At 36.1% G+C, this 19,671-nt stretch overlaps 1 protein-coding gene across 9 annotated transcripts in view; it reads left to right on the plus strand.

Annotated features, from left to right (window-relative positions):
* The window catches only part of Kansl1l (KAT8 regulatory NSL complex subunit 1 like), a 91,082-nt gene that overhangs the window by 41,794 nt on the left and 29,617 nt on the right, over nucleotides 1-19,671 (plus strand). For 8 of the 9 annotated variants that reach the window (XM_050154330.1, XM_050154329.1, XM_050154324.1 and 5 more), the window contains one exon: nucleotides 5,723-5,927. In XM_050154330.1, coding sequence (XP_050010287.1) covers nucleotides 5,723-5,927 — 205 coding nt within the window. The remainder of the gene's footprint in view (nucleotides 1-5,722; nucleotides 5,928-19,671) is intronic. The other variant, XM_050154328.1, reaches the window with a different exon arrangement.

Consider the following 19,671-nt stretch of genomic DNA (forward strand, 5'->3'; position numbering starts at 1 on the left):
GATACATTTATTTTGGTTTTCCGTTTTAGAAGTTCACAATCAGTTGGTTAGCTTGAGGCTGGCAGTGAGACAGCACACCATGGTGAGAGTGTTTGGTGGAACAAAGTACCCTGCGACCCTGTTCATTAGGAACCAGGGAGCAAAAAGGAAGACAAGAGTGTGGGTTCTCAAGCACCCTTCTTTTATGCTCCCCATAAGCATCCAAACATACAGGCACACACACACATGCACATGTGCGTGGATACACACACACATACAATCTTTAAAAAATAAAAATTCAAAGCAGTAGAAAGTATAAGGTAGTAAGGGACAACTTATAGAAAGAGAAAGCCTCTTTTACAAGTCACGTGAGTAAGCTTGTGTGCATGCCATGAAATCTCTTTTGGTTAAATAGAGCCTTTTGTGATTTTAGCTGCGTTCTGGGTAGTTGACCTGTCATGTAAGAAACCTCACAAGTCAAACATTTTAGTTCTCCTATCAAAGTGTACTATTCCTCACTTTACATCAGAGTATATCATAAGTTTGCATATTATGGAAGAAATGTAAAGTTTAGCCTTTCTTTAACTTTTGAGGGAGTTAAATAAAACCATGATAAATACTTTTTAAATATTTAGGTTAATTTTTATAAGTATCTTAATAACTTTTTCTCATACTGTCTTTAAACTCACTGTTAATTATTTTCTGAGGAACTTTTTTGTGCATTTGTTACTATTCATTGATTTCTAACCCTCATTTACTAATTAAGGGAATTGTCTACCCGAAAGTGGTAAGGTTGGATTTAATTTTTTAGGTTTATTAATCCTAGCACTAAGACCTAAGAAGAGTCACTGAGAACCAAATAAGTATATTTAAAATTCCAAATAAATGAAGTCACTGAGGTAGTTATACATTTTTAGACCTGATATTCTAAAATGAACATAAGATGCCATATATTATCTCTGAGAAAGTGAATTTCTACTTGAAATAAGGTCTAAATTTTTATTTGATTTTGCCTTAATGAGTTACAGAATGGGGTATGAAATTACATTGTCACGACCCATTGCCACACTGTTGTCACTAGTGGTGATTGTCTCACGTGCTGAGCAGCCGTCCCTTGTAGCTGGTGTCGTAATGGAAAAGCCGCAGTCTGACAACCATGTCAATTACGCTGTGAAACTAAGTCACATCACAGTAGTCACTTCTCAATTAGGAGAATATTGTTTGCTAGCAATATTTTCTGGGTCACTGCTCTCAATATAAGTTTGGATTCTGATGGATAACACTTAATTATCATATTAACTAGATATATGATGTCAGTGGGGAGATGAAACCTCCCTGCTGTTTTGAAAGAAGGAAGTGCCACTAGGAATTACTTTTATTTGTAAAACAGCTTCGTTTCGTTTTTATCTCTAATGATGTAAGTGTAAAACTAATTTTACACAGGGGAATTTACTGGTATACTGCTAAAATTGTGTCTAGAAAATATGTAATTCTATAATAACTTGTTTATTTTGGTCTATTAATTGGAAAAATGAGAATACAAAATTTATTGTACAATGATTTCTTAGAAAAACATTTGAGGGGTATGCAGCAAAAACAGTATTTCATCTGAAAAGGCTGGGTTCAGAAAGTATTTTAGCTGTATTTGTGTGTGGGGAGTCATATCTGGGTACCTAGGTGTACATGTTCCTAGTATGCTTACTGAGGTCAGAGGACACCTGTGGAGGCTGTCCTTCAGATACCTGCTTCCTTTTGAGCTAGTAATCTTCACCACATAGGCTCAGCTTCTCAGAAGCTGTGTGTCTTCTCTTACTGTGCAGTTGACAGGCTTACAGATCCCAGCCACCACACCACACTCCTTGCATGCCTTCTGAACAATCCAGACATACGTGCTAAGGCTGGCGAAGTGATCCCCTATGGCTTTAACTTTATGTTTTCCTTTTGTGTGTGTATATGTTTCCAAATTTTCTTTGAAGTGAAAACACTGCTTTTTTTAAAAAAAAAAAAAAAAACTCAGATAAGAAATAACAGTTAACAGTAGCTTTCTGTTTTTTGTTTTTTTATTTTGTCTTCATGCTTTCAAACCCTTTTTAGGCAGGTATTGTGGTGCATGCCTGTCATCCTAATCCTTTAGAGGCTGGCATAGATGGTTCATGAGTTCCAGGCCAGGCCAGCTTGGGCCATAGTGAGTTTGAGGCTAAATTTGGCCTACATAGCAAGAACTTTTCTCAAAAACAACTACAAAAAGAAATAACAATATTCTCAAAAACAACTACAAAAAGAAATAATAATAAAAAGTCCCATTTGAAGTTTATAGCCAGAGGTAAGAATACAAATAACACTATAATAATCAGTTTCTTTTTCTTTATGGAAAACATTAAACATAGAAAATATATTAAAAACCCACCTCTTTCTAGACTTAAATTATCTCAATATTTTGCTAATTCAGTTAAGTAGTTTCTATTTCTAACATGATTGTTTACTCCAGAAATATTTTAAAAGTTAATTCTGGCCCAGTGGTGGTGGTGCATGCCTGTAATTTCAACAGTTGGGAGACGGGCAGGCGGATCTCTGTGAGTTCAAGTCCAGCCTGGTCTACAGAGCAAGTTCCAAGACAGCTAAGGCTATCACATAGAGAAACCCTGTCTTGAACATATACATATATGCACTTTTTAAAAACTCTTGGAACTGTATTAAGTGTTTGACAAGCTATATGTCTCAATTATTAACTAGTTAAATATGCTAATATTTGCCTTTGTACTGGAAAAAAATCCCTTTTATCTGGGAATGGTGTACGATCCCAGCACTTTGCACTTTTTACATTTTGAGATAGGTCTTACTAAATTGTGTAAGCTGGTCTTTGCTTTATTTGTACCCCAGGCAGGACTTGAACTTGCAGTCTGATTCATTGCTGAGGCTACCTGAGTAGCTAGTATTACACCCTGATGTCACCAAGCCTGACAAGAGACTTTAGGTGACAGCGTGTGTTATTACTAACTGCTATAAATATCACTGACATAGTTGTTGAATGTATTATAGTTACCATCTTCCCTCTTCAATTCTTCTTTTTGTTTTTATTGACATAAATTACCCAGACTTCTTTGGATCTTTCTGATTTCCCGTTGCTGTGTGAACATTCTTGAATTTTTTGTTTTATTACTCTAAAAGAATATTTTTATAGTAGATGTAATATGATTTAAACACAATAGTACTGTTATAAAAAATACTGTGTTTTGTGTGTAGCATGTGTGGGTATGAATGTGTATAGCAATATGGTATGTGGTTGTGTGTGCATGCATGTGGAGGCCAGAGGTCAGAGTTGGGTGTCTCCCTCAAGCACTTGCCACCATATTTTCAGAGACAAGATCTCACTGACCCTGGAGGGAATCCATCCAGAGAGTTTTCAGTTTCACTTAAGACTTTTGCCCCAGTGTTGGGTAATGAAAAAAAAAAGCAGAGGTACTGCTGCACTTGGCTTTTACTTGGCATCCAAACGCAGGTTCTTGTACTTCCATGGCAGGTATCAGACTGAACTAACTTTCTTTCTCTCTCTTTCTTTCTCTCTCTCTCTCTCTCTCTCTCTCTCTCTCTCTCTCTCTCTCTCTCTCCCTCCCTCCCTCCCTCCCTCCCTCCCTCCCTCCCTCCTTCCCTTCCTTCCTTCCTTCCTTCCCTCCTTCCTTCCTTCCTTCCTTCCTTCCTAGATTTCTTTATTTAATATGTACCATGTTCTGTTTTGCATGTATGTACATATGAACAGATCTCATTATGGTGGTTATGGGCCACCATGTGGTTGCTGCAGACTGAGCTATTTCCCTGGACACAGAAGAACTGCAAACACCAATTGGTCTTAAATCATTTAGCATTATTTGGTTGGTGATATGCCAAAGATAAAGGAACAAATGGAGACCTCTATTCAGTGTTTCCAGGTTCTTGTCATCATTAAAGAAATAATAAGTAAGACATTTGGAGCAAGTTTCTTACAAGGCAGAGAGTTACATGGTGAAGCAGTAATAGTTGGCTTCTCAGGAAGAAACATCCCAAATCTCCAGTAGCTCCTTTTTTTTTGCCCAAACTTAAAATGATGAGGGATTATTCTTGAGTTAATGTAGAAGCAAGGTGAGGGGTTACAGGAGGGGTGTGGGTGTGTCCTAGAATAGGGCTAACCCAGCATTTCTGCCCTTATGTGGGGTTTTCCAGCTGCAGCATGCTGTCAGATACATGACAAAAGCAAGCAAATTTGCAAGGCTAGTAATCTGAAGATGTATTTATAATGAATCAAAGTGTAGTCAGCAGCTGTCCTAGCAGATGTTGAGGAGTCTCATAATGTACCACCATTTACCAAGTATGCTGTTTGTTGCTTTATTCCCTGTGTATCTAGCCTATCTCGATGAAATGTAATGTTAGACTACTAAGTCAACTAGTATTGGTCTGCATAAAGTTGAAAAGCTTACATTCTATTAGTACATATTAGTATAATATTACAATATATTAGTATATTAATATCTAATATAATAATGCAAGTTAAGTGTGTCAACATAAAACAGCTCTCCAAAATTCCTAAGACAGTTTATTCTGAGTGATTGCACTTAGGAACAAATTCAGGTTGCCCTGAATGGTATTTTTCACTGTGGAAACAATTTTATGAACATTTTTATGAACAAAAGAAACACAGACATCAAGACACCTAGCAACTATAGGGTTGGAGATTCAAGTAGGCCAGTTACATCAAAGTATTAGCATTTTCAGGTGCTGACTCTTGACGTTATTAGTTTTTTGCATTGGTGGAAGCTGGTGGAAGCATCTGGCCTTTCCTCTTCCCAGAATTTTTTTAGTCTGGTTACCCTGCCTTACTTCCTGCCTGGCTACTGGCCAGTCAGCATTTTATTAGCCCAATATGAGTGACAGATCATTACAGTGTACAAGAGCATCATCCCACAGCAGGTAATAACTTATTTATTAATATATTCCAAAGGTTCTTTTTTTTACTGCTAGTCAGAATAAAACTAGATCAGAGATTCAGAAAAGAATAACAAATAGCTATTAACGAACAAAAGATACCACCTAATATTTCTCTTGATGTGTAATATTCCAACGTAATCATCAAGTTTTAACCTGTCAGCTTGTAAAATCTTTATGATAGGGATCTTTTTTTCTGGGAACATGAGAAACCTTAAATATAATATTAAAAATTGCAATAAAGATTAATTATAAACTTATATTTTCCATATATAGCTTATTTCATTATTTTATAGTTGTAAGTTACATCATAAGTTTTAAAAGTTTCTAAGCTATAATAGGATTGTAGCTGTCTCAGAATTCACTAAAATTTGAAATGCAGTAAACTTGCTTATTTAAGAGGGATTTAAAATGCAGTTAGGAGACCTTGGGACTTTTTAAGCCTTAGTTCTGATGTACTTCATCTAAACATGAAAAGAAATTGGCATAAATAGTTTAAACTATGTCATCTGTGAATTATTGTTTTACAAAAAACATTCATCTTATATTAAAAACATTTTAACTTTGAAAATGTACCTTTTGCAGCAGAAAATAGAAATAATTTCTATATTTTTACTATGTAATTCTCCATTAATATCAATTATTTTACCTATTGTTATCACAAATTGACTAAAAGTTAATACTCTTCTATCATAATAAAACAAGAAAATTTACATTTAGTTTTCTTTGTCTTCTGTTCATTTTATTTTGCCCCCCCCCCCATCTCCAATTATTTCATACATTTCAGTGCTTCAGAGAATTTAGATGAGCTCTCTTCCTCCAGTAGCTGGTTACTTAATCAGAAGCACAGTAAGAAAAGGCGAAAAGACAGGACAAGACTGAAATCTCCATCCTTGGCTATCATGAGTACAGCTGCCCGAACAAGACCCCTTCAAAGTTTCCATAAAAGAAAACTCTACAGATTGAGCCCCACTTTTTACTGGACTCCTCAGGTAAGGCTGCATTTGGGAACACATGAAGAAAGATTTCACTACCAGTATATTTTGAGTACAACTGGGTATGAGTTTTATATATATGTATATACATATATATACACACACACACACACATATATATAGAATAATTACATACAGAAAGCTTAAAATGCAGTTTATAAATTAGATAATAATAGATACTGACAATAAAAACTGGGATTTAATAATTTTGAACATAGCAGTAAACTCTGTGTATTCTAAAATTTCTCTTATTCTCAGTTTTTTTTTTTTTTAAATAACTATTGTTGTTTTCTTTACTGCTGGAAATTTAACATGGGCCCCTGAAAGCTAAACCTGCACTCTACACTGAGCTATGACCAAGCCCCTGGCTTAACAGAATAAATGTATGTTGCTGTTTTGTAAGTAAATTAAACTAATTTTTAAAGAAAACGAAATGTCAAGGTGATCTTTAAACATTCAGGTAAGGTAATAATGAAATGTGCCTCATATTTGTGTTAAAAATGTTGACTCAGGCAAACACAAGACTAGTGGCAAAAACCAAAGAAGATGGAATCTTGGTAAAGAATTCAGGAACTAGCTTTTTCTAGGCTTCTTCTTGCCAAATGTGGGAATATTTGAGTATGTGTGTTCCCTCCCTCCCCAACAGGGTCTGGGCTTGATTAACTGTGTAGCCAAGTGTGATCTTGAATTGATTCTCCTGTTTCCACCTCTGGGGTGCCTGGATTATGAGTATGCTGGGAATTGAATCCGAACTTTGTGAATGCTAGGCCAGTACTTTACCAACTAGCTGTATCTACATCCCAATAAAGACAGTGATGAATTACTAAAAACACAGAGGGATAGGGATGTGGCTAAATTGGTAAGAGTGTTTTGATAAGCAGTCACAATGCCCCAGGGAATCTCAGCAAATGCAAGGTCATCCTAGGCTACATAATGAGGCCCAAGCCAATGTGCCCTACATGACACAGTGTCTCAAAAAAGCCCAACAGAAAACAAAAGAACACATGCACCCATGAGTTCACAGTGATGACACAGAAAGGATGGAGTGGCTGCTAAGTCGGTAGACGGGACAGGGTGCTAATAAATAGAATGGGTGAGAAAATGAAAGAATGGCTGGGCAAGAATAGTTAGAGATTAATAACAACCTGAGGTGAGGCCCTAAGAGGAGATTGTAGACAGGATATCTGCATAGACTTAAAAGTACAACTACCCTTCCTGCCTGTTGCCAAGGGTTCATAATAATTGTATTATTGACAATCAGAAAATATGTCACCCAAGTTGTCAAAGTCAGAGTTGCCTACTAGAAAGATAGAGTATTATGCAAAGATGTATCATTCTAACTTAAGTATGCATAATGATGAGACAAAGCCAAATTAGAAATGTGCAACCAAGAAACAGATAGCTTGCAATACTTAAAGTGAAGCATTATTAATAAAACTGAAGATCAGAGAAGCAAAACAGCCAGTCACTGGCTCTTACCTTGACCTCAGTCTGAAAATGGTGATCCTGCCTCCAGGAATCTCAGAATGAGACTATGTTTGATAGTTGTTTCCTCCCATTTTATAATCTCTCTAGTTCTGGGATTAAAGGTATGCACCACTGGGATTAAAAGCATTCACTGCCCGGTTTCTATGGCAACTAGTGTGGCTACTGGGATTAAAGGTTTGTGTCACCACTGTCCAGCTGTAAGGCTGACCACTGTGGCTGTTTTACTCTCCTGATCCCCAGGCAAGCTTTATTTATTAAAGTACAACTGAAATGCCACTACAAGTTTTCAGTGTCATGGCATGAAGAATTGTTCTTAGCCGGGCAGTGGTGGCGCACGCCTTCAATCCCAGCACTCGGGAGGCAGAGGCAGGCGGATCTCTGTGAGTTCGAGACCAGCCTGGTCTACAAGAGCTAGTTCCAGGACAGGCTCCAAAACCATAGAGAAACCCTGTCTCGAAAAACCAAAAAAAAAAAAGAATTGTTCTTGATTGAAATATTAAGATATATGACAAAGGATTAATGTGTAATACAGAGCAGAATATTGTCAGAGGGACATTTTTTCTTAGAACAATGAGAAAACTAAAGTATGGTTGATATATTAGATAAAAATATTTATCAGGTTGGGGATTTAGCTACTGAGCTACATCCCCAGTCTACCATCCATAAACCATATATTCTGGCTTCATCCCCAGCACTGCAAGCAAACAAACAAAAGCCAGTATTGAATATTGAATGTAGTAACCATTGTTTTGTTAATCAGAAACCAACCTATTTTAGGCAGCACCCACTGAAATATCAACCACCAGTGGCCAACACATATAATAAATTATCTCCTGTCATCTAGAATGGTATTAGTTCTTTGTTATCCTTTGGAGAATTGAAGGTACAAACTTTAAGTACATTTCCATACACTCACTGGCTGATACAGGGTAACAAAGAGAAGTAGCAATGGAACAGAGAGAGCTAAGAGCTCTTGTGGTAGAGAGGACATAGGAGGTATTTCTTACTCTGTGACAAGGGGAAAGTGTTTGAACTTTTAAATATTATACTAATTAAGGACGTTTGTAGGACTTGTGGTTGCAGTTCCAGCATACAAAGAAAGCAGACAATATCACTCCTTACTTTAGACTAAAACAGTGAGCAATTTAAAAACTAATTCCTTTTTCTGGATCTGTTGGAGATTTGAGATTGCCAGGCTAATTGCTATCCTGAAATATTGGAAGATAGGAAAATCGAGAATCACATCCAAATTCTGTTTACAGTCGCAGAAACCATGGGTGGGTACACTAACCACATGGACCCTTATTCATTATGGACTTGCACATTTTAAAACTTAAAGCAAAAAGGGGACTGCTAATGGCTGTATCGTGTAAGGAGGAAGAGAACCAATGTGAAATGAGTTTCGGCATTATCTGTAATAAAGAGCTTTAGGAGAAAGATTTTACCATCTGAAGGAAGAACAGCTTTTCCATTTTTATTACGGGTTATCTCTCAGTGAAGTGGATGTGTTTGCGTGTAAATTAGAGATAGTTGTTAAATTCATGGTTTAAGGGCTTGGATATACTAAAGGACTGAGATTTAATAATGAGATTTAAAAACACTTCCTTTTCCACACACTTTATTACCAAGCTAAAAGAGCTCCAGTGTGAGAAAGATCTGAGGAGGAGCCTAAAGGGAATCCGAAGTGACTTGGGAGGTGAAAGACTTGCACAGTATCTCAGCAGGGTGGAAATACTGGCTTTTGTATTGTTTTTCTATTTATTCCCTTATTAGCTTTTTATTTCTTGGTTTTGTTCCTTTTTCTGCTTTTATGATTGACTTGCTTGTCTCTGTAGTTTCAGTCTTCTTCCTACCTCTGCTCTATTTTCCTACCATCTGCTTTTACTCCTCTCCTTCCTTCCTTTCTCTTTTCCCGCTTCCTAGTCCTCCACTCTTTATTTAACTCCCTTGTTTGTAAATAGTTAGGATCAGAGACATCTTATAACCTTAGTAAGGATGTAGGTCGTCATGCATTTTAATAATTTAATAACTTTTCTGGACAAATAATTGTTTTGTTATGAATCTCTGCTTCATCTCCTTTAAAGAGTAGTGTGAATGTAAGCTCAAGAGAAAACTACTCTTAAAAGTTGTGAATATATAAGTGAAAGAAAAAAATATATACATCCCAATAGATGTCTAAGTCATAGTATAATAGCAGAAGTATGAAAAATTTAGATAGTATGATTCCTTATCTAAAAAATAGGTAAAACAAAAGGTGCTGAAATACTTGAAACCTAAGACAAAGAATTCAAAAGCCCACTTTTAAATTTGATCAATGACTTTAAAGAAGACATCAATTCAGGACCTAGAAATAGAAAGTCTGCAACATGGATTGAAAATTCATCAAGGAAATAAGTTAAGTAGCAAACATAATAGTAATAATAATAAATTATAATAAACCAGTTGAAACTATTACCAAGAGACTAAATCAAGCAGAAGAAAGTACACAGGGATTAAAAACAAAGTCAAGGTCAAGAGTACATTTAGAGATGAGTTAAAAAAAAAAAGGCAGGATGTCTATGACTTTGCAAAATTTTGAAAGAGGTCAAACCTAAGTGTACGCGTAATAGTAGAGTTTCAAGACAAAGATATCAAAAAACCTAATCAGTTATAGAATAACAAAATTTCTCCAACCAATGATATAGACAAACTAGGAATGGAGGCACTAATAATTCCTACAAAATATGGCAATTGCAGAAGCTCTCCATGTCACATCAGAGTTAAAGGTAAAGAGTAAAACAAAGGAAGACGAAATACATGAGAAAGCTGGTTCTGGTGTCCCACATGGTTATTCTAGCACTTAGGAAAGTGAGAAGGATTTCTGTCACTGGTGAGTTTGTAGTACATTGAGAATACATCGAAGGGTAACATAGCAAGACTGTCAAAATGGAAACAAAATGTCAAGTAAAACACAGCAAAAAGCTACCAGAGGAAAATGTCAATGTGCTTACAAAGGCATCTCCATCAGAATAACATTAGACATCTTCCAACAAAAGTTTGAGGAGCCAGAAAAACATCAGCTGACACCATCCAAGAAATTAGGGCTTTTCTCAATCTAATCTAATCTAATCTAATCTAATCTAATCTAATCTGTCTGATTGTCTGTCCGTCCATCCATCCATCCATCCATCCCTCCATCCATCCATCCATCCATCCATCTATCTATCTCTATCATCTACCATCTACCTAAATATAGATAGAGGATGGTTATGTTCTTTCTACTCCAGATTTCTTCAGGGATTCTATTTTTTTAAAAAATTGATATTGAACTTGTTTAAGGGCTTTTTCTCTATTGAGACAGTAAGATAATCATGAGATTTATGTTCCTGAGTGTTATATGTGTATGTGTTATATTAATTTGCTTATGTTGAACCATCCCTAAATCTCTGGAATGAAACCAACATGTTTATGGTATATTACAGACACACACAACATGACAAATGTATAGCCAATAATACACAAAATGGGGAAAAATAAAAACATTTTCCCTAAAATCAAAAGCAAGACAAATCTCTCCATTATACCACTGAAATTCTTATCTAGAAAGCATGAGAAAGAAATTAAAGGATTACAACTTTTTTAAAAATGAAATATTCAGTTAGCCTTATTTGCAAATGATTTGATACTAAAAAGACCTTGATAGGGGCTGGAGAAATGGCTCAGCCAATTAAGAACACTCTGCTCTTCCAGAGGACCAGGGTTTAATTTCCAGCACCCACATAGCAACCCACTATTATCTATAATATCAGTTCCAGGGAGTTTGGTGACCTTTTCTGTCTTCCTTGAATAATAGGTATGCACATGGTGCACATAAATGTATGCAGGCAAAAACCTAAACACATAAAAATAAAAAAGACCCAATAAAACTTTTTGATATGATAAATATTTTCAACACATAGTGGAGTATAAAATCAACATACAAAATAATTTTAAATATACAGTTATAATCACGCTGAGCATGAAATCAGGAAAATAATTTTTCACATTAGCTTTAAATATAGAAATAGATAATTCTAACCATAGAAGTGTAAACTGTAAGATACTGATGAAATTAGCCAAAGAAGATAGTAGGATATGGAAGACATCATATGTCAATGGATCAGCAGTTAATATTGTGAAAATATGTATATTACCCAAAGTTCTTTATAAATCCAGTACAGTACTTACCAAAATTTCAATGACATTCTTCAAAGAAAAAGCAATTCTACAACTAAATGAATCCCAAATAACTATAGCATGTTGCAAGGAGGGACTGTTTGTTCGTCCCAGCTGCTCGGTTAGCTTAGCCCCAAAATAACCACACAGAAATTGTATTTATTAAAACACTGCTTGGCCCATTAGGTCTAACTTCTTACTGGCTAACTCTTATATTAATTTAACCCATTTCTATTAATCTGTGTATCGCCATGTGGCAGTGGCTTACCGTGTCAAATTCCCAGTTACTGTCTCCAGTGGATTCATGGCGTATCCCCGACTCTACCCTTCTTTCTCCCAGCATTCACTTCTGTCTTCCCTGCCTACCTAAGTTCTGCCCTATCAACAGGCCCAAAACAGTTTCTTTATTAGCCAATGAAAGAGACACAAAGACAGAAGGACTTCCTACACCAATAACAATAATAACCCAAGGAATTCTTAACAGAAATAGCAATGTTAGAGGTATCAAATACCTGATTTCAAATGATAGAACAGAGACATGCTAACAAGAACTCATCAAGTAAACAAAACCAGAATGGAAAGCTCTGGGAAGGAAGAAGACAGAAAAAAAAACAACCCACAGAGCTACAGGCATCTGATTTCCAAGAGTAGTTCATAAACAAACTTGTAGAAAGTACATCTTCAACAAATGGTACTGTAAACTGATTCCCATGTGGTGGAATGAAACTGGAGCCTTGACTTTCACCCTGTCAAAGTGTTTACAAACTAGATAAAAACTTTGAAACTGTTTTAGAGAAAATTCATTAAGACATGGGTAGGTACAAGGGCTTTCTGAATACAAGTAAAGAAATGTAGGAAATAAGAATTGACAAATGAGATTGCATGTGTTTCTAGGGGCTGGTGAGATGGCTTAGTGTATGAACCGTTTACTCTGCAAGCATAAGAACCCACGTTACTACCCAACACTCATGTGAAATCTGGGAGCAGTAGTATGTATATGTGGGGAGGGGCACTGGAGACAAATGGATCCCAGGTGTCTGCTAGCCAGCTGGTCTAGATATAATGGAAGCTCTAGGTTAATGAGAGACCTGGTTTCAGAAGTATGTTGGGGAGCTATAGGTGAAGATATTTGATTTTGACATCTGGCTTCCATATGTACATGCATAGGTGAATATACACTCCCCAGCCTGACCGTGACATACAGTTTCTGCATAACAAATTAAAAATGAAGCAACAACTTATAGAATGAGAGGACATTTGTATGAACTACTCATCCAAGAGAAGAGTAATATCTAGAATACATGCTGAGTGTAGAAGTATACACATTAATCCCAGAATTGAGGAGGTAGAGACAGTTGGATCTTTATGGGCAGTCTGGACTACATAAAGAGTTCCAGGCCAGAAAGGGCTACATAATTAGAACCTGTCTCAAGGACAATAAATTCAGTATATATATAAAGAGAGCATAAAACTGAACATCAAGACCTCTACCATCCAATAAATAAATGGGCAAATGAATTGAACAGTCTGTTCTTAAAAGAAGTACAAATGACCAGTGAACATGTAGGAAAATGTTCATCATCTTTAGCCATGAGGAAAATGCAAATCAGAACTACACTGAGATCCCATCTCACCTTAGTCAGAATGGCAATCATCAAGATATATAGGAATAGAAATTCCTGCAAGATGGATGAATAATTAGCCTATATACATCATTAGTATAATAGAAATTAATGCTACCACTCTGAAAATCAGTATGGAGATTCATCAAAAAAACTAAAAATAGAATAATCTCACATTCCTCTACCACTCCTAGACATAGAGGAATCTTTGTTAGCATGCTGGTAACAAAAAAACCAACTGCATCTCTACTTAATCTACCACGTTTTATAATACCTCAGTCATTTAACCAGCCTGGCTTTCCACATGTTCATGGACAAAGAACACACACAGACACAGAGCGAATTATTTAGTCATAATGATGCAAATTATTCTTTTGCAGGAAAATGGATCAAACTAAATATTGTGTTAAGAAAATAAACAGTCTTAGAATGACAAATGTCTCATGTTTTCTCTTATATATAGAATCTAGACTGGAAAAAAACGTGTAAACAAAAAGTATGAATATTTGGGAAGAGAAAGGGGATCAGTAGGAGAGAGGAATGAGAACAGGAAAGGACAAAAGGAATAGGTAAAATCAACATCTCATATACACATAAGAATGTCATAATGCAACTCATACTTTTACAATGAATATGTACTATATCTGGCACCTCTAGCAATAGCAGTTACTTTTATTTTATATAACACAATAACAAAAGGTTTACTTACCTCCTATTATATTATATCATGCTCAGCATTCAACAGAACTCTCAAGGCGTGTTAGGAAGAACACATACTGAAGAGACAAACCAATTTTTAGACCTAACCTCAACAAAAAAGGAGTTTGATTGTCATATGGAAAATCTTAATTAAAATGTTTTATTAGGGCCTTTAATACATAAATTAGAAAACATAATAGATTTGCAATGTAAATAGGTGGAAAATCAAGAGGAACCAGAAATTTATGCTATAAATTAAAAACACTGTAACTTAAGTTTACCATTGGTAAGCTCATCTGTAATCTGAACACGGCCAAGGAAAGATCATCACAGATTGCACAGACTTCAGAAATGTAAATTCAACGGGGAATTTTAAAAATGAAACAGAACACGTAAGAATTCTGAGACAATTTTGGATGGTGTTAGATATGTATTGGAATACCAAAAGGAAAGAAAAGGAGAATGTGACAAAAGAGATTTGAAATAATGGAGAAATTTCCAAAATTAATGGCAAGCCACAAATCAAACATGTAAAAAGAATTTCTACCTGAATACCTACCTGTTTATCCATCCACTCTTCCATCCACCCTTGCACCCTTCCATCCACCCACCCATCCATACATTTATCTACCTGTTATCTAAGACACATTCAAACTGTAGAATCAAAAGACAAATCTTGGAAATGGCCAAAGATGTGTGTGTGGGAGGGGAAGGGGTATCTTAACTGTAAAAGAATAAAGTATAGGTGATTTTTAAAAATTATATCTATGGAGGAAGATATGGAAATAAAACATTTAGATAACTGTGATATTGACATTTATATCCCCAAAGACGCCCATGTCCTGAACTTGGTTTCTGAGAGTGTGACTATGGGCTAGTGTGATAACAATGGAATCTTTGAAAATTTAATTAAGGAACTTAAAACCAAGATCATTTTGGACTTAAGTTAGTTCTAAACCCAGTGATACATGTTATTATAAGAGCAAAGAAATTAGAATTTTGGAAAACAAAGACGAGATGAAAGCATTGTGGAAATAAAAGCAGACTGGAGTTATGCTACCATAAATCAAGGATGATACAAGTCTCGGGAGGTAGAAAAAGCAAAAGAGCATTGCCTCCTAGAACTTTTGTAAGTTTGCCCTATTAAAACTGAGGTGCCATAATTAGGAGAAATGAATTTTCAACCCCTCCATTTATAGCATCTTGTAATGGCAGCCCCAAGAGTATATGCTCCTATAACAAAGTTGCTTTGCAGTTAATAGGTAAAGAATGAAAAAGGTGTAAGATGGATAATGGAAAACAACCTAGATTTTTCTAAGTTCAGAAAGTGCAGAGGATGAAAGTTAAGGCTGCTGACATCTTAGAAAATATGTGCTGCCATTTTTAAAACGTTGCTAGGAAATGTGAAAGTCATATGCGTGTGTTTGTGTGTGGTGCTTGCACATGAATGTGAGAGCAGACATGTTTGCAGAGGCCACAATACATTCTTCTGTTGCTACCAACTTCATTTCCTCGAGGTAAGGTCTCACTATACTGGAAGCTCCCTTCTGGGCTAGGCTGTCTGGCTGGGAAACTCCTAGGATCTGTATATTTTCCCCAGTCTCCAAAATTGAGGTTGCAGGAATACACAGGACCACTTTTTACATAGGTACCGGGGCAGTGAATTTCAATATTTAATAAGAGAAGTTTGCAAGCAAATTGGATGTGATGTAGTTCCTCCTGGCTGCTTCTGGTAAGCTACAAGAGAAAAGAGGTAATTGAGTGAGTAAGGAACTGTTAGGTAAAAAGGAACTAGAACTTAATAACTTGGGAAATTTCCATCTTCTGGGGGAAGGTGTGTGTGTGTGTGTGTGTGTGTGTGTGTGTGTGTGTGTGTGTGTGTGTGTGTGTGTGTGTGTGTGTGTGTGTGTGTGNTGTGTGTGTGTGTGTGTGTGTGTGTGTGTGTGTGTGTGTGTGTACACGTACTCAGCATCATGCCCTGGAGTGAGCCAAGGGTATTTTATTTGTGGGCAAAGGCAAACACCTCAGCAAAAACCAGACAGAGATGGGTAGAAGGGCAGAACGATCCAGAGTCTTCAAAGAACGTTTTGATCTCGGGATGTGGATCTCCTTAAAATATGTATCTCACACTGAAAAGGACAGAGATGATGTGATATGATTGATGTTAAGAAATCCTCTGTTTTTCAGGCAAGAAATGAATTGATAGTAAAAATCTGTTGTAGATCTTGAAGGTAAATAATTGGCCTACATGTCAAAACAAGTCTTTGGCTAGGTGGTTTCTTAAATACAATAAATATATCACTAGAAATCATTGCTAATTTGGCTCTTAATAAAAGTTATTATTTTAAACAACTGTATTACTAAGTCTGAGAGTATACACCAAGTGAAGACCATTGGTATACATATATCACACACATATATATGCATATTTTTTTTGAGCCAGGGTTTCTATGTTGTCCTGGCTGTCTTAGAACTCACTATGTAAACCAGATGGGCCTAGAATTCAGAGATCTGCCTACCTTTTTCTCTTGAGTGCTGCGATCAAAGGTGTGTGGTACCATGCCTGACTATATGCACATATGTTAAAGTATGTGTGTGTAAGTATTTCAGAGTATATGTACATATCAAAATTTTTGAATACAGAATGAATATATATTTAATATATATTTTATATTGCTAAAGTATCCTAGAAAAGATTAATTAAAAATTGGCATATACACAGTATCATAGGCTATAATTGTTCAAATGGCTAGTAGTATGTTACCTTTTATCAAAATAAAATCTTTGTCAGTAGAAATGTATGCAATTTGCACAGCGTTCATAAAATTGAATATCTCAGCCACCAATAAATTTAAAAATGTGTAAAGACATTATTCATCAAAGAAATACTACTAAAACTATGAAAACAACACTGTATATTTATTCCTGAGACCCAGCAACTAATAAACAAGGGATGCTAAATTGCCATCGAGATGGAATTACAGGGGCTTGTGAGTCACTTGTTATAGGTGGTAGGAACTGAACTCAGATCCTCTGGAATAACCTCTGGTCTACCTCTCCAGGCCCTCCACATAACTTTTTTCTTCTTTAAAGCTTCATTTTCTTTAAATCAAACACTTTTTCGTACAATATATTTTGATCATGTTTTTTTCCCTTCTCCCAGATCATCCCCAGCTCCCTACTTACTCAACTTTGTTCTTTTCTCTCTCTCTCTTAAAAAAGTGAAAATCAAACAAAAAAATAAGTTAAAAAAATTCACACAAAACCCAAAGACAGACCGTGGAGTTTGTTTTGTGTTGGTCAACTACTCCCAGGCATAGGGTCTGCTCTGAAGTGTTTTTGATAAATCAAGTGACACTTCTTCCTTTTCCCTTTGCCAGCAGCCATCAATTGCAAATAGTTTCTTGGTTAGAGATGGGACCCTGTGTCCTCTTCCCATCTCGGTACTAGGACACCTTCTGGCATGAGCCTATGTAGGTCTTGTGCATTCTGCCATGATCTCTGTGAATTCATGCATACATTAGTCCTGCTATGTCTGGAAGATACTATTTTATTGGAGTCATCCATCACTTCTGGCTCTTACAATCTTTCTCCCTCCTCTTCTGCATAGCTCCCTGAGCCTTTGATGAAGAAATCCCATTAGGGACTGACTGCCCCAAAGTCTCATTCTCTGCACATTTCCAGTTGTGGATATTTGAGTTAATACCCATCTACAGCAAGAAACTTCTCTCCCGAGGGTTGAGTGAGACTCTGATTCCTACAGGATGATTTCTTTAGAATAAGTCAAATTTCTTACCTTGCAGTCCAGACTTTGCAAAACGTAAATATTGAATTTATTAATAGGAGTTAATGTGGGTTTTAATTTTGGAGGGTTTATAGAAGGACAAGAATACTAAAGACATGATTCATGGGGGGGGTCATCATTTGAAACTATCAGTCCTTTCTCTGGATACCAATGATTGACATTTCTAACCCTCTCAACCTTTCCCCCAGATGTACTGCTATCATGTCATTTATGATGTTAGGCTCAAGTTTGAGGTCTCAGATGCCATCAAGTAACATGTACCTGCATTGAGACTATAGATACGGCTTCTCAGGTATAGTTCCTCTATATTAAAAAGTATAATTGTGTAAATAAAATTATTAGTTTGTTCTACAAATACTCAAACTGCAATCTGGGGAAATGTGTGGCATACATTAGTTTTGAAATAAAAGTAGACATATAGCAGACTTGTTGATTAAAGTCTGCACTCATGGAAGTGGCTCATTGTTTTTGAACTTGCCAAGTCTTGCATCTGCTTCCCAAGTTGTGGGATATGAATGAGATGTGGCACTTCTCTGAAGTCCTAGTAAAGGCTTCTGAGATCCTGACACTAAGTACACAGTTTTAACTTTAGTTCTCTGGACTTAATCTTCACACTAATGTCTGTCATTCCTATTGCAAGAAACCATTAGGTAATCTGAACATTTTGGCTAGACCAACTACATGACTAATTGTGTACTTGCAGTGTAATTGAACCCACAGTAGACAGAACCAGCTCCCAAAAGTCCTGTATGCTGCGGATTGACAGGCATAGATGAGATAGAAAAGTGTTCTCCATAAAAATCTAGAATTCTTAATATATAAATGTTTAATAACATTCTTTAAGGTAATAATCCACTTACAATTAGTAATTAAAATTATGTCCATAATGTTCAGATCCTTCTTGATATTCTTTTTTTGCCAGTTGCCATGAAACATTCTGTCCTGCTCAGTTGGCAATTTAGCCTTAAGTAACAGGGAGCCCCCCTACCTAATTGGCAGCAAAGGGAGTTCTCTGTAACATTGGGAAAAATAGTTCTAGACTTCAAGGTGAAATTCTCACTAGAGCTTCCAAAGATGCTAAATATTGCATCTTCTCTCTCATTGCATGAATTTAGCTTTAAAATTTCATGTGTGTATGTGGGAGTATATGCAGGTAGAATAAAAAAAACTGAAAAGAGGAAAAATAGGCTTAAAGGGAGCAGGATGGAAGTAATAGAATTATTTGATGTGAACGTGTACTAATTCTATTTAAATTAGGATGACAGGAGTGTTTAAAGATTCTATCTAATGTAGACAAACCAAAAAATATACTGGAGCAGGCAGATCTGAGGTTATTTCATGTGTAATTGAAGAAAGCAGAGGCAGTTGGCTGAGAATGTGGCTAGGAGGTGGGGAAAGATCAGAGTTCATATAGTCATGTTTATAATCTCCATTCACATTAGGGGTCAAGACAGTGATGATTAACCCCTTCTCTGTTAATACTTACATACTCACAGCACAAGTTATAAATTATTGCGTTATAAGGAACGTGACCTGGTCAAGAATTTATATAAATCAAACTTTATTTACAGGAGCCTCATTTGTCTTCTGTCATCTCTCTTGTGGTTTTTAAATAAAAATTTATTGTTTTTAGTGTGCTATATATTTTTCTACACTCCCCTTCCTCCCCACTTTCCTTCTACCTTCCCCATTATCCCCACGCTCCTAGTTTATTCGGGAGATGTCTTTTTCTACTTCCCATGTAGATTAGATCCATGTATGTCTCTCTTAGGGTCCGTTTTGTTGTCTATGTTCTCTGTGATTGTGAATTTTAGGCTGGCTTATATTTGTCTTTCTGGGTCTGGGCTACTTCACTCAATGTTTTTTAGACTCATCCATTTCCCTGCAAATTTCAAGATGTTTTTTTTTTTTTTTTTTTTTTTTTTTTTTTTTT

This window comes from Alexandromys fortis, unplaced genomic scaffold, assembly GCF_014885135.2.
Source record: "Alexandromys fortis isolate MF-2015 unplaced genomic scaffold, M_Fortis_MF-2015_v1.1 scaffold_40, whole genome shotgun sequence".
In the NCBI taxonomy this organism is placed as follows: Eukaryota; Metazoa; Chordata; class Mammalia; order Rodentia; family Cricetidae; genus Alexandromys; species Alexandromys fortis.